Genomic DNA, 16,116 nt, shown 5'->3' with positions numbered 1-16,116 from the left:
GAATCAGTAATTAAAATTACAATTATTCAACTAAAAATCTCTAAATTCTTCACACAAATGCTATTAATGTTACCAATAACATTTATCTATCTCTTTATAATCACATAGTTTTTTCATAAGACAATCTTGGAAGACGGTGATACACAAATGGTATACTCTAACCACATCAAATCCAAACACAAAATGTAATAGGTATATACATTCAGATTTTTAAAAATGTATTAGGAAAGTACAGGATGAGAGACCTAACCAGCCAGCTATACATATGAAAAAAGGGCCTAGCAGTTTCACTCAATAGGCTTATATCTGACAAGTGGGTAACAAAGTTCCTAAAATGATAACATTAAGACCCTGTAAATAGATGTGCAATGTCTAAATTAGCAATTGCAGGACAATGGGCAAACTGCAAGTGATAACCACTTTGAGCCTCAGTTTCTTCATTTGCAAAATAGGGATGATCCTACCCCATAGGATATTTTTATAAAAGGACTCTGTGAACTGCAAAGGGATATACAAATATATGTATGAATAGTTTTAATGAAAAAATAGATTATCTGATCACATCTGGATTATTAAAGCATGAGCTTTATATTTTAAGAAAAGCATTCACTGTCCAACTAAAATATTGTATAAAGGAGAACTAGACTACAGAGAGAACTAGAATCCATGGTAAATGTAAAATGGTTGGAAGACCTAAGGATGCTTTATTACCTCTAGAAATTACTAGACAAATGGTAACTGCCTATGGAAATATATTTTGGTTTTATCAACAGAAAGAATTCTTTAACAATTATAAGTTGCCCTTAAAAGACTGAATTGTGTGTATGTGCCTGTTTGAGGGGTAAGATGTCAATACAAACACATATGTATATTCATTTATGTATTAATGTATTTATGTATTTACATATTTATTTACTTATGAGTATCACAAAAGAGAAATTCGAGTTAAGGAAAGTGTAATTAGGGGACATTTAAAAAATTGTGAGAATGTGTTTTGGGGGGACGGTATTGAAGAAACGTGAATGTCAAGAGCTGACCTCTCCAGAATTCAGAGATAAAGAAGACAGAAGGAAAAGGTCTGATCATGGAGTGGAGAGGGGAATCAATGCAGAAAGCCACAGTACAACCAAGAGGTAAGTTAGAACTCATGTGCAGATGAATCTGAGTAAAAGCTTCCAAAAAACAGATGTAACACAAAGCACACCTAGGACTCCAGAAGTAATCAGACACCAATATCACTCTCTCAACCAGTAGCTTTCATTCAATACACATTTTCTGAATCTCTATCTTCTTTCCTAAACGTGATGCCACTCTGCCTGTTGTTTTTTCTTTAGTGGTTCACTAGAGGCTGGCCATTGTGAACAGTTAGTGACAGTTTTTGATTGTTCAGTGCCAATAAAACGCTTTTATAGGGTGTATTAGTTCCTCTTCAGGCTTGTATTCATAACCAAAGTATTTTGCTACCTATGCAGCAAATCCCCATATGGTTATGTATCTATCAGAATTCCAAAGATTTCTGATGTTCATAGTTTTCTAAATTAAAAGATTTCCAAATTTTCTAAAAGTTATTAAGAAACACCAAACCCAGTTTTTATTACTCCATTTAATCACACAGCTTTTATTTTACCAGTGAAGTTCAGTCTCATCTTTTCTGAAAGATGGCTCCTATCTTATCTTACAGATTTAAAGCAAAGAAAAATTCCCCCCAAAAGACTAAAATTATTTACGTTCTGAAACATGATACCGACAAATTCTTCATAACTCAGGTATGAGCTCTATTTTTGGAGTATCAATTCAGTTATTAAAACAGTAATTTGCTTTATTTCTTAACTTCAGAAAAAACTTCAGGAAATGAAATAGCTTTCTCATTACCTTATACTAAATCAAACAGATATGGGCATAGTTGTGGCGATGTTCGTGGCGGTAAACATTTCCAACCCAACAGAGCAAGCAAGCACACATCTTTAAGAGTTCTTTCTCATTGTACTACTTACAAACCAAGAGATTTTTGTTAAAGTTTGGGATTCTTTAACAAGTTTTGATTTTCAAAACAAGCATGTATATTGTGTAATTTAGCTATTTTAGCTATATGAAATGTGTGATTTATAAAAATAAGACTATTTTACTGTTTCTTCTTCTTTATTATTCACGCTAGGGAAAATTAAAAACTTTTGTGCTTCCAATTCTCAAATGTCTCAATTTAAAAAGCAGCAGTCCTAATAAGAGTACATTCTTTCCAGACCTACAAAAGAGAATACTCCTGTGGAGATGAGCATTTCAAAAAACCCTGATGAATTCAAAGACTTAAATGCTCACCACCAGTCCACTAAGGGGTCTTAGCTTAAAATCATTTAAAATATACATTTATTTATGTGTTCATCCTTATCTACAATTTATTAGAGTTGGATCTGAAAAAGAATGCCAAAGATAGTCTTGACAGAATCAATTCTCAACCAATGTGGAGCCCTACTGGGAGGGAGGGAAGGAAGGAAGGAAGGAAGGATCAGGTGAATACATTCTCAAATTCAAACTAGAAACAATTCTTATTTCACCATATCCTGAAGCTTTATACTCAACTAGAACATTTCAGTGAAAAAAATTTAAATTCTATTAAAAGTCACACATATTTGCAAAACACTGAATTTTAGTCATATTGTTTAGAAATATTAAATGATTTTTAAAAGAGCTAGAATAACTCAGAAGTTAGGGAAAGTGGATAATACCAGTCTTACAGGGTCAAAAAATCTTTACCAATTCAACGTTTCGCAGTTGCAGTGGTTGTTACTTTACTTCAAAACTCAGACTATGCTTTCTGTTTAAATGCCCTGTTTTAAGAGAGAAAGAAAAAGAAAAAAAAAAAAGAAGAAGTATGATCACTTAAAACTAAATGCCAGTTTGGAAATAAGCTGAAGATGGTAGACTGGTTATTGGGGAGGTAACTCGGAGGTGACTGATCACAGAGACTTGAATAAACACTCAGCAGCCAGAGAGGGAGAGCTTTCTCGTTTGAAAAGGGAAAATCAGACCTGTTGGGTAACTTGTAGGGAGAATCATACAGGGGTGGGGGGGGGTGCATGTTAAGTTCTAGTTGAGAACTCCCTCTCTAATTGTAAAATTCACAGGGGGAAAAGATGATTTTCTTCTTTGTCCAAAGAAAGAAAAAAAAAACAGAGAAGTGAGTACAAGGTATAAGAATAAGACTCATGATGGTCAAGAATTAAAACTTCAAAGTGTGTTATAAAACAAAGGTTGCAGGGATGTACATATGTATTTGGAGATTATGAGATCTCTGCTTATTTTACTAATAGGCTTCATCCCAATCAGCTATCAGTTAAAATATAGGTGATGTCTTGAGAGTTTACACATAACAGCACGGACTATGTTAAAACCCAAGATATGTTGTTATACATATCTGGGTAACAATGGTTATTATTATTAATGTATTAATTAAGGAATACGAAAGGTGTAGAAGTAAAAAGAAACATACCTGATAGCAAATCTTACCCTAAACGAGGGGTTGGGGAGGGTGCCTGTTAGGGCATATATGGCAGTCGTCCATATTTTTAACTTTTAATTAAACCTTATATTTTAACATAAGTGGAGCAATGGTATGTAGCCCAACATTCTGCTTAAAGCCAATAAAGAGCTTCCTACTTTGGTTGATGATGTCAAAACTCTGGACATCCTTTACCATTAGCTGGATACTCGATTTATAGATGTAATAAAGGAAAAAATAAACAGCTTCAGGGTATCAGTCTTCTTAAAAATGTCAACATATAAAATGACAACGCTTAAAAACATCCCAGTAATGTTCCAGATCACTATATTCTGCTCCAAAGACACACAATTTCAGTATGCAAGGCTTGATAACACAGTGTAAATGTTAGCACAGTCCTTGGGATAAGATCTCACCATATAAGGAAACAGCACAAGGCTACAAAAGTTGATTGCAGTCAGTTTTCCTGCATTTCTTCTTGGAGATGGTGATGGTATTATCATCTTTAAATCCTTGTGGAGCTTTCCCTCTGTTTCATTATGCTGAAAACAACCACCTCCTTGATTGAAACATTATCAGCAGATACACTATCATTTTACATGGTGTAGCATATACAAGACTTCTTCAAGATAAGTCTGAGATGACAGCTTTAGTGTGAGTGTAGTACATCTTGGTGCCATTACTATAAGATATTTTTTTTCATTCTGTAATATTAGAGATGTCACCGGTCTAGTGATCATGCATGGTGGTCCTTAAATGCTCTTTGGCACGGCAGAAAAATCCTGGGTAAATTTAATTCCACCTCTGTTTTACTCTTTCAGTTCTGAGGCTGGTAATTAATTTAAGTCCATATTATGAGTACCTGCTAGGTTGACACACACACCCCGATCCTTCACTATAGTACTCCAAGATCACCAGGTCACATTTAATACCAGTTTCCACAACTTACAGGATCTGTGATAACAGTCATCAGTAGATAGACACTTTGAAAGCCTTCAATTCCTTATGTGCACTGATTCAGTTGAAATACCTTGACTTGTAAGAACTATTATAATAAACTGTAAGACACAACAAAGTTTAGAGACATATTCTGAATCTTGAAGTTTTCTTCTCCTTGAGTTATGTATAAAGGCAAATTCAGATGATGAGGGCTAAGAGAATTTTAAATTGTTGTTAGAATGTGATTATGGGCAAATCACAATCCTTCTGAGCCCTGTTTATTATTATTATTACTATTACTTGGTCTTTAAAAGGCAGACAAAGAGTATGTCAGATTTCAAAGCTCTGAAACTTATTCTAATAGAAGTTTTATTATCCTTTCCTTAGGTTTTCTCAAAGAGTATGACACAGAATGAGTATGCTTACTAGTGAGAGTGAAATCTGGTGAGACAAAGCTATGAAAATATTTGTTCAGATAAAATATGGCCGGGATGAGATAGGCACCAGTATTGTAACCTTGCTGTGTATTTTAAATAGGGTCTTAAGAAAGAAAGAAAGAAAAGAAAGAAAGAAAGAAAGAAAGAAAGAAAGAAAGAAAGAAAAGAAAAGAAAGTAAGAGAAAGAAAAGAAAGAAAGAAACTATAAATGCATCATTTATCCTGAACATATAAATGAAGCAGAATATAGCAGGGATAAATACATGAAACGTCACAGAAAAATGGCCAGAGGCTTTTTCCCCTCTGCTACACTCACTAAGCGGAGGATTTAAATGAAAATTACTAAATATAAACCAATGTGTGCACACACATTCAACCTCACACCCATAGAGAGAGCTAGCTTAATAATATACCTCTGCTAAGCAAATCATTTCTTACATGATGCGAATCAAATGTCATGAAGACAGAAAGCCTATTATTGCTATTTCAAAACTATTTAAATGGTTGCTTCAAACATTTTTACCTATTCAGGAAAACATGTATCTTTTTTTTTATTGAAAACATGTAACCTAAAGCTTTTTCAGCTATAGCTCCTTGCCTTCTTCCCTTTTTCAGAGGGTGGTATATTAAAAAAAAAATATCTCACAGCTGGAGTGGGTTATTTATTTTGCTATTAATGGTGAGATAATTAAAGTACAGTACTAGACCACTGACTTGTACACTTTAAAGTAGTTAATTGTATATTCTGTGAATTTTACCTCAATTTAACAACAACAACAACAAAAAAAGGTACTCGGTGCTTTTAAAAGGCTTTGTAAATTTTATGGAGCGGGAGGGGAAAGCTTTTGTAGTGTAGCTTTGTAACAGAGCACAACAGTGGGTCTGAATACCAAACAGGAGCTGGAACAACAAAACTGTTCTAAGCATGGTACGTTCCTGCGTCAGTTAGGAGCTTCCAGGAACCCTTAGCATCATTGTACCTGTGAAGTGGACTAAGAACAAAGTCAATCACTGCCTTAGGATGTACAGGTCTGAGGGAACCTGGAGAGAATGGACTAGTTCTTTACAACTTCCATCCAGCTGTTTCACAAAAGCTCTAGGTACTTCAATTCTCAAGCAGCTTAGATGGCTTAGGTACCTAACAGGTAAAAACTAGATTTCTGTGGAACTCAAACCCAGACTCTCTAAAACACTATGGACCAGAATAGATTCTCTTAGGGAATCTAGAATTCTCAAGAGTGATTCTTTGGGAAAAAGCTCCTAACTAAGGACGCTGGTATTAAAAGGCTGGTATGTCCAGCAACATACGGTTGCTAAGAATAAGACTCATGGTTGCAAATCACGGAGCAAATAGGAGATCGAAGGAGCAGTGGCTTCTTGATCCAGCAGCATGGTTTCACACCTAGTAGTCTTGAGCATGACTTGTACTTTGAAATATTATCACTTTTAAATGACATAATTGAAATGTCAGCTGACATATATGGATCAAGTCCAGTAAATTTAAAAATATTCTAGTGTCAGTAAATTAAAAGTGCTTCCAAACTAGGCATATTTGCTATTAATATCTATCCCTGTTTCACTCTATCTTCAGAAATTTTTCCTAAAGGTCACATCTAAATATATAAAATGAAAGAACGGATTAGTTCAATAACTTGTAGGTTTATATCTATTCACATGCCACATTCTCTTTAGGGGCAAACTGTCAAAATATTTTTATATCCTGTTATAATAAAATTCTGAATTTCTCTCTCTTCCACTCTTCACTAATCTACTGCTTTTAATTCCAATTTGCTATATAAATAAAGCAGAAGGACCTGGTACAACCAAATAAGAAGAGCTAGTTCTTTTCAGTTTATATGTATGCCTGGGAGAAACTAGCTCATACTTGCAACATGAGCTCTTCAACTACCAGATCCACTGACTCTCAATCTTCCACATCAGAAGTAACATGTCTACCATCCCTCACACTCACTCAGCTTACCTTTACCTGTCCAGTCTCATCCCTGGCTCTTCCGAAGCTTTCCCTGAATTCTGCTTCCATAATCCCCTACCGAGCTGAGGAAGGACTCTTTATCCCACAGGGGAAGTTTTCCTTTGGGTCATCAAATTACATTTAATGTAATTTATTAATTTACACCTCACCCGGGATTCCCCAAACGGTATCAAGCTTTCTACAATTCTCTCTAATACAGTGTGCTTTCTTAATCTCAAGAAACGGCCGGAGGGAAAGGGAGTAGAATGAGAGACCACAGGGGCTAGGAAAGCTAGCCTCCTTTCCAACTCCAGCCTTGATGTTAGACGTTTATCTACCATCCTTTCTCTGGTCTCAATCGTCATTCAGCACTGAATGGTCATCACAGTGACCAGAGTCCCTAATCTTTCATTCCCTTAAAAACACTATATCTGTTCTTCGACCTCACCAAAACCTAAAGTCATTGAACTCCCTTCAACACACTCACGTCATTGGTTCTTTCTTGCCTTAGTGGACTCTTCTTGACCACAAGATTATGTATTTCAATGTGGTCTTCTTCACCTTCTAACTAAACTCTCAATATTTGCTTTGCCTTTGATGCTTTGTGCAGAACCAGAGAAACATACGAAACCATACATAATTCGATTCTAAAAGTTTTTAATTTGATCCTTATCTTTACTCAGCAATTCTTGAATTTCTGAGGCATTTCTACCAGGCTCATTCTCACAAGTTTATTTAATTGCCTTTCTTTACAGAGTCCCAACTCCACTCTTTACCCCTATTCTCACACATTATGTATTTGATAATTACTGATATGAGTCCCTTCCCATGTTCTCATTTTCTCTAATCTCACCTTCTCTTTCCTAGATTTTCTGGTTGTTCTTACAAAGAACAATGCCCTCTTCTCTATAGCTAAGCCAATAACCTAACCTCATCCCAGGAGCTTATCTCTTTCAGGCACTACAGAAATCTGTTACCCTACTGGAATAGCCTGCCTTCTCTTTAGCACTGTCCATCTCTTCCTCTCAAATGGCTCTATATGTTCTGCTTTTAAATATTTACCCATCATACCTTAAAGCGATTAATTCTAAGATCTACCACCCATCTAGTAAGCATCTTGTCTTTCTCTTTCCCTTAGCTTCCAAATGTTTTAAGTAAGTAATCAATGATTGCTGCATCCATAACCTTGACATTTCCTCACGAATCCTAGGAATCTGGCTTCCATCTTTACCTTTATGAAAGTCACATTTTTAAAGGTCTCCAGACACGTAGGCCTTTTCTTAGATCTTATGTTTTCTGGCTTGTAGTTCACAATTTCTTCTCCATTCCTACTACTACTGTTCTAATCCAGGCTATCTTATTTACAATGCCCAGCAATATACATACTGGGAAATGTTTTCTAAGTGGCCCTAATTTTAAGCAAACACAACACCAAATTAATCTTTTTAAAATGCTACAATCAAGTTATATCTTTAGCAAAGAACCTAGATTTCTCTACCATTGACCACATCCATATCAAGACTAAACTATCCTTCCTAGTTTCCAGTAAACTACTGTACACTTATTCCACCTGTATACCTCAAACAAGTCCATCGCCTTACTGTCCTTCTCTCCTAATCACTAGAGACCACTCCAATCTCTGTCTCTGGTTTTTTGTTTAGTCTGTTCTCTTTATTAAATTTCTCCCCTATATCCTCTAAATTTCAGCCATCCTTCAAAATCAAAAAGCCCCATACTTTTGTTATGAAGCCTTCCCCTGAACCAGCTTACATTAACTTTAATTCCCATTTTTACTTTTCTATCAGCATAGCATTTGATTAGTTTACTAAACATTTCATGTGTAAATACCTGCATATATTCCTGCCATTTACTCATCACAAGGAGACAATGCAGTAGGTACTCATTCGAGAGGAGGAAGAGCACTAAGGGCAGAAGGACTAGCTTGATGCTGGATAACTGACTTTGGTCCATATTTTATAAAAAAAAAAAAAAAGACATGTCGTTCTTTTGGGTTATCACTTCTTTATAAGATGATCTTTTAAAAACGTTATTGTGTTTTCAATTGTATGATATCCATCTCTTAAAGCCAATTAAGCAAATTTGGGAAAACTTCAAGATCAAATAAACAGGAAAATCTAAAACCTTATGACTCAACAGGATAAAACATCCCTAGTTTTTAATGTATGCACAAATAACACGGTGGTCTTCATTTTGTAAGATTTCTATGCACCTGCAATTCATTCCTTTTTCTTGGCTTTCTGAGGCAATGCCTCTGCCGGAGTAGCTCCCTTATGGACCTGTATCACAGCAGAAGAGAACTCTGGCAATCTTGAAGGTGCTTGGTCCACCGTACAAATAGGAACAATGTGAGTAAAAATGTGCACAGACAGAATGCATCCAACTGTTTTCTTTAAAAGAACATATATATAGAAAGCTCTACTTAACACCCAGAACACTAGGAAACGTGCGCATACACACACGACTAAGATACTTAAATCAGAATCATGGATGTATGTCTTCCCTACTATTATTTTTTTCACTCCCTTCAAATTATCATGCATTTTAAAATTTCAGGTATCACTACTTAATATCCTAAGTTGCCACTGTCCGAGCGATGAACGATGAGTCTCGACCACTACAGCTGTTCTTGTAAAATATATTAAGAGCTGACTCTACAGAAACAATTTGAGATAAAACTGTCACATTCTGGAATCCCTGGGTGGCTCAGTGGTTTAGTGCCTGCCTTTGGCCCAGGGAGTGATCCTGGAGTCCCAGGATCGAGTTCCGCGTCGGGCTCCCTGCACGGAGCCTGCTTCTCCCTCTCTCTCTCATGAATGAATAAATAAAATATTAAAAAAAAAACCTGTCACATTCTGTTACCCCTGATGATAGGATCTACACTTTATTCAACTCTTAAGACCTAACTAAAAAGGTCACTATACAGAACAGGCACTCAAATATTTGACTAATATTTTGTTGTAATAGAGACAGAGTACATAAAAGCACCACCTGGAAAAAAAATGTGACAGTGGAATGAAAAGGAAAATATTATTAATCAGAAAACATTTTCTAATGGAATTTTTAAGAAAATAAAAAGAGGCACTTGACACTCATCATGACTTAAATTATTCACTCCAGATCTCTATTTCCTACAGTGGCACTAAAGCCATTTAAGGTAGCAGCTCTTAACTTCTCTTCCAGGGGTGGGAGGCTGGGGTGTTACCAAGCCCTTTATAAGTCTGATAACTATGGATTTTCTCCCCAGAAAAAAGGGGACAACTGTACATATGTACAAAATCAGAACTTTGCTAGTACATCCAAAGGGTTCTGAACTCTGGCTTCTAAAATCACTGATTTAAGAAACAGACTAGTTACTTTTTAAAAGGATGTAAAAGCATAAAAAGCTTCCCTTGTGCATGATATATCAATCATGTAGGAATGTAACAAAAACTAATCTGGTTTTTTATAATCTTTTCATTCTTTACCATCATTTGGCCTCATCAACTTACTTGCTATGTGAAGTGATACTTTCTTTTATGTGTTGTGTAATTTCTTCTGTGCTTTTAATATAATTAATTACTACTACTTAAAAAAACACACTATATGAAATATTAAGTAAACAGTGAGGCTTATTATTCTAGGTTTACAAGGGCTCGAAATTACAAAGTTAAAGGATAATCTTTAGCTATTCTGTGTGAAAATAAGCTGAAGCCTAAGTGCCCAAGAAGCATTTTCCTCATGTATGGTGTGTGCCAAAATTATGAAGGATGGAGAAGTAGGCAGGAAGAGAGTTTTGGGTTCTAGCAAGTCTAGACAAACTACCTGACAGTTTTTCAACCCTGGCTAGGAAGGAGAAAGGAGAGATAAAGTGTACCACAGGAAAAAAGCATTGTTTAACAGATGTATCTCTTTCTCAACACAGAGAAATAAAGTAAATGGGAGCAAACCATCTGTCTTTGTAAGAATATCCAGGCGATGAAAGGCTTGCATTGCTGGCTGGAGAAAGCTATGTACTAATAAGCTTCCTTATCGGGAGCCCAAAGCCTAAGAACCTTAGCACCACAGAAGAGATATTACATGGATGTCTTGGCCTCTTACAACAAAAATGAAACCATAATTAACCCATGATAAAAGGCTTCTGTCTAATAAGTCTATAATATTCTATTTGCAGCTTCTAAATTTCTTGTAATGCTGCCCTAAAGTCACTTTTTAATAGAAATTAGAAATTGTCACTTATGTAGAATCTAACAAAAATATTTTAAGTGGCTAGATAATTAGCTGTTCCTACACTTCAGTTAAGCAGATCAAAGGATATCTAAGAGTAGATTTTAGTTTCCCCACTATACCTATGGACAAAGCCATTCCATTTTTTGTGTTATATCTAACAGAAAATAATCAGACTTTATATATAGAGAGGTAACCTTGAAAACTCCAACATGATATTAAGTATCATTTCGTAATAATGTAGTTTTAAATAATAATTATTAAATACTTAGGCTTCCTTTTTTGGTATTCACATTCCTCTTTTAATATTTTAACAAATAAAGGCATATCTTTTATCACAATTGTTTTTTGAAAACATCAAGAGGAGATCTGTCTTCCCAGATACTTAATTTAGCAGAATATGGTCATGTTTTCTGAATCAGCTTTTATCTGCTGCTCAGAATTGATTTGTTTTATTTTCTTTCATTATCAGCTTTAAAATTATTTCAAAAAATTGTGTATTATTCAAAAACATTAATTCATATTATGTCCTAATAAAGTACTTCACTATCCTCAGTGAGCAAAATTATCTACAACTTACATGGCCTAATTTTAGAGGATCCTCAATCTCTTTTTCCTCCACTTTAGTCTCATTCTGGCCAGGTACTTGTAATATAGATTTATTATCACATTTCAATTATTAAACAACGAAGCTTCCAAACAAATATCTCACAGAACTACTGTTTGTTCAATAAAAATGTTACACTACTACGGGTTGCTTCTCACATACAATGTTTACCCCATATTTAAGTTTCTGATAAATCAACTGTAAGTTGAAATTCTGTTTCTGAGGCATTTCCTGGTATACTAGGCAGTGCATTAGAAAAGAGATATTGCATTTAGGCTATAATAATTAACCTTCTATATATAATTAACAACCATTCAAAAGAAAGTGCAAATGTGCAAATGAGAGACAACAAAAACAGTTTCTAAACATGTAATGCATTAATATAGGATATAAATCCATACAACTAAAAATAATTGCTGACAACATCCTTCTGAGCATTAAACAACACCACCAATTTTGTTTTATATGTTTTCTTTCTTCTCAAGTACTCAAAGAAATGCAATAGACATTATCTTAATTTTCAAATTTTTCATGAGTATATTAGGATATTACCATTTTTTTTCACAAATCAGAAAACAAGGAACTACCATTATCTTTGCATAATTTCAATAATAGAGCCAAAATAAGAACAATTCTAGCTAATCTCATCTGGGATCTTAATTAGTACTACAAGTTTATTTGTGTGAGTTAAAAATAGTATCACTCATGAGAAACAATGCCAAAATTATTATGCTAATAAATAGTGTTAAAGGCCTAATGAAGAAATACTTTAGCAACTATGAGGTAACACACTAGTTGTAGGCATGAGGAACGTTTATATTGGCTCTTTGGGTGTATACATTAAATGCAAAATCAGAAAGGAATCATGCAAAAAATCCGGTTGCCCATGCAAGCACCCCAGAGTCTAATCCTCTCCTCTCAGTTCTGTTGTCAGGCCACAGTAGTGTGGAGACTTGTAGGCTGCTGTCCTTGTTGTAATGAATGGGAAGAGGCTGACAGTGGCATGGTCGAAACCTTCACCTCTTCTTCCCCTGTGGAAAAGTCAGTCATGGTCTAGTTATGGGTGACTAGATTTGTTAACAGTCCCTTTAAAAATGATTTCAATATTTGGAATACTGATACATATATAAAATACATGCTTAATGGCTGGAATCCGGGTGTGAAACAAGACATGAATTTTAAAATATAAACTTATCAAGTACCTACAAAGTAGTTACACTATAAACACACCCTTCAATTTAATACTATGTCAGATATAAGAACAAATATAATAGATTTAGGACTATAAATAAAAGAAAAGAAAAAAAAAGAGAGAGACCAGGAAAGCCATTCTTTTCCAAGTCAATTGGACCCCTTTTCACTTCAGATACTTCTCTAACAGTATTTTGGGAAAAAAATTAAAAATAAGTTCACAGGTGTGAAAACATGCTTTTATAAAGAAAAATGACAAATCCGTGTTTTAAAGTCAGAAATTATATTTATAAAAAATAACAATATAAATATTAATTTACCATATAGCATCTGGAAATTCACTGTGTACTTCTGAAGGGATCAAAGGAGTAAAATGATCCAATTGACTGAAAGCGAGATGACTACTTCTAGGTCAGAGAACTATACATGAAAGGAGGTCAGGTCTAATTATAATCAATAATTACTGGACTACAAGTGACTTGTTTCACACATGACTCAAAATCCATTCAAGTCACTGTTAGAATAGCTAATTCAGTAATAAAATATAAAGAAAAATGTCCTTTCGTGAAAACACGAAAAAAATCCAATCCTAAACAGTTTCAAATATTTTTCTAAGCATATCTTAAAACAACAATGCTTACAGACTGAGACTATTATTTGTTTTCCAAATAATTTTTAGCGTTATGGAATACAAACATCTTGGCAGAGTCCTTTGAAAAATAAATTTGCAAAATTACATTTGGAAATATTTAACTGACAATATGAAGAAAGACTCTCAGCCTTTAGAACAGGTTATTTCATAATTTTCAGTAAATTGGCCAAGATTCTATAAACTCCAAGTACACAGCAAGGAGGCTGTGTAGAGAAAACTTTACATAGGGTTTCTGGTGAGAACATGATACTAATAAGGACTACGCAAGACATTCATTTTTTTTCAAGTTGATAAACTTCATTCTATTTTGTAAGCTATAGGCCATACCCCTGAGCTGGGCCAATTGTCTCAGGAATATATACTAATGATGAAAAGGGATCTGCAAGGGTGTGAGAGCAACAATCAATTACTATGGGAAGAAAGCCAAGTTAAAGTACAAGCCAGTGATCTTCATTTGTGAAGGTGAACATCAATGTTGGAGTGGAAAAACATTTCATTTTGAATGTGGGATCTGGGTGGTACTACTACTACTACTACTAATTGAATGTTTGATTTTTAATAAATTATTTAACCTTCTGGAACATAGATTTGCTATTTCTAAAAGAAGGAGCTGAACAAGATAAGTCACTTTTTAGGAAAAGTCACTTCTTAAACAAAAACAAACACATGGTTCCAATAATAAAAAAGATCTGAATGGACCTACTATAATTTTCCACTAATCAAAGGTTTCCCTCAAGAATATTTATTTCAAAAATCCTTCTACGGTTAGCAAACTGGATGTGCAGCCAAGAAAATGATAGTAAAAAGATGTTGCCAAATTAAGGAGATAACTAATTTTAAGCAAAAAAAAAAAAAAAAAAAGTTTTCACGTAGGCATAAGAAATGGAAGCCGCATTTCTGTCAAACTTCTGGCAACTGTCCTTCCCATGATAGGTTTCAGATATAACAATTTTTAATAATCGAACTGAAACAAACCAACACTAAAAGTTTAAATACAAATATATAATAAATATAGACATGGTATCTGTAGGATATATAGGTGAGTGACACCTGAGTATTTGTTCTTAAAAGTCAGGGACCCTGTTTTGCTCTACGTATTTAAAGAATAAATAAATATACATGCCTTTTCCAGTCTAAGCATATCTTAAAGTGGCAGGTATCATAGAAACAGTAGGTACTCTCCGTTAACGAAGCACTTCACCAACAGCTCCCCTGGTAAGATACCATGATATTCATTGCAGGGTACAAAGTTGAACCTACTTCAGTAGTTCAACCCAAGTACAAATGATTTATAATTAGGGGTGGGGGAGGCAGATATTGCCTAGGTATTAAACTGCTTCATATTAGACACAGTTAAAATATTCATAGTTTTCCAGAATTTCACTTTCTGTCATTTCTAATTATTACTGAAAGTCCCAAATGATCTGGCTATAATTATATAACTATTCTGTTTTGAGACTTAGCACATTCAGCTTCCTGAGATATCTCCCTAATATTTATAGGACATGAGAGTATTCTAACTCTTAACAATTTTAAATCTTTTGGTGCATTAAAACTAAAATTTCTCTTCTCATCAGAGACTTAAAAATAACCTAATAATAAGCTTATTCATAAGTCACCATTTAAATATCAAACAAGTATGCACAGACAAAAACAGAAAATCTGAAATAACGAACTCTCCCAACCTCCCAGAAAATATGACAATGATTCAGGACCTACAAGTTGGTAACTTCATTCTTAGAATTTCTGGGAAAAAAAAAGTATTTTATGTTCTATAGTTGAGTATATTTTAAAAGGAAAACCCACAGGATAAGACCATAATTTAATGCCACATTTTTTTCATAAAGTATCTAGTTTAGATGAAGATTTCAAATGACTAACATGAGGACAACTATACTCACAAATCAGTAATTATTCATGACCACTGTGGCGTTTTCACAATACATACTGGTTTGAGATATGTGGGTTAAAATTATTCTTTTTGTGCTAAGGGACAATATGGTAACTGTGAAATCAGAAGAACGGATAACTTACTGAAGATAGTCATGTAGTAAGTCAAATAAAAGTATACAATGACGATAGCTAAGAACTATCGTCCCCCAAAGGTACCCTTCTTCCTATCATATCAAGTCCATACTATGTTACCTTGCTGTCAGAGTTCCCCAAGTTCTCATCCATTCTATTTATACAATACATGAAGCACCTCCCATTACTGAAGGCAGTTTTATTGCTTCTTAATGAAATGACATACTAATTCCTGCCTTCACATCTTTATTCAGGAGTTCCCATCAGTATAAAAGGTCTTTCTCTTTTCCCCACTAACCCAAATCCAAGATACCACAGTACAGATCAATTCCTACTTCAATGAAGCCTTCCCAACAATTATAGGCTCAACTGATAATCTCTCAGATTCCAGTTATCATACAGTTACCACTCTCATACATAATATTATTTCTTCAACTACACTGCAAAATTCCTGGAAATAGTATCCATATTTTGTAGTTCTTTTATATTACCCACATGGCCTAGTTCATTGTTGGGCAAACAAGAACCCAAATATTCACTGTAATTGGTTTAATATTTTATTTTTGAATGTTT

The 16,116-nt window shown here is 34.5% G+C and overlaps 1 protein-coding gene across 6 annotated transcripts in view; it reads right to left on the bottom strand.

The window, feature by feature from the left end:
* CNOT4 (CCR4-NOT transcription complex subunit 4) overlaps positions 1-16,116 on the bottom strand; it is a 141,445-nt gene that overhangs the window by 13,034 nt on the left and 112,295 nt on the right. For 2 of the 6 annotated variants that reach the window (XM_055334906.1, XM_055334907.1), the window contains exon 11: positions 9,730-12,706. The exons of the other annotated variants lie outside the window; for them this stretch is intronic. In XM_055334906.1, coding sequence (XP_055190881.1) covers positions 12,606-12,706 — 101 coding nt within the window. In that variant the 3' untranslated portion in view covers positions 9,730-12,605. Of the gene's footprint in view, positions 1-9,729; positions 12,707-16,116 lie in introns of those variants that run through there. 6 annotated transcript variants of the gene reach the window in all.

This window comes from Nyctereutes procyonoides, unplaced genomic scaffold (genome assembly GCF_905146905.1).
Source record: "Nyctereutes procyonoides isolate TBG_1078 unplaced genomic scaffold, NYPRO_anot_genome, whole genome shotgun sequence".
Taxonomy (NCBI): Eukaryota; Metazoa; Chordata; class Mammalia; order Carnivora; family Canidae; genus Nyctereutes; species Nyctereutes procyonoides.
This window is presented reverse-complemented; position numbering and strand designations above follow the sequence as displayed.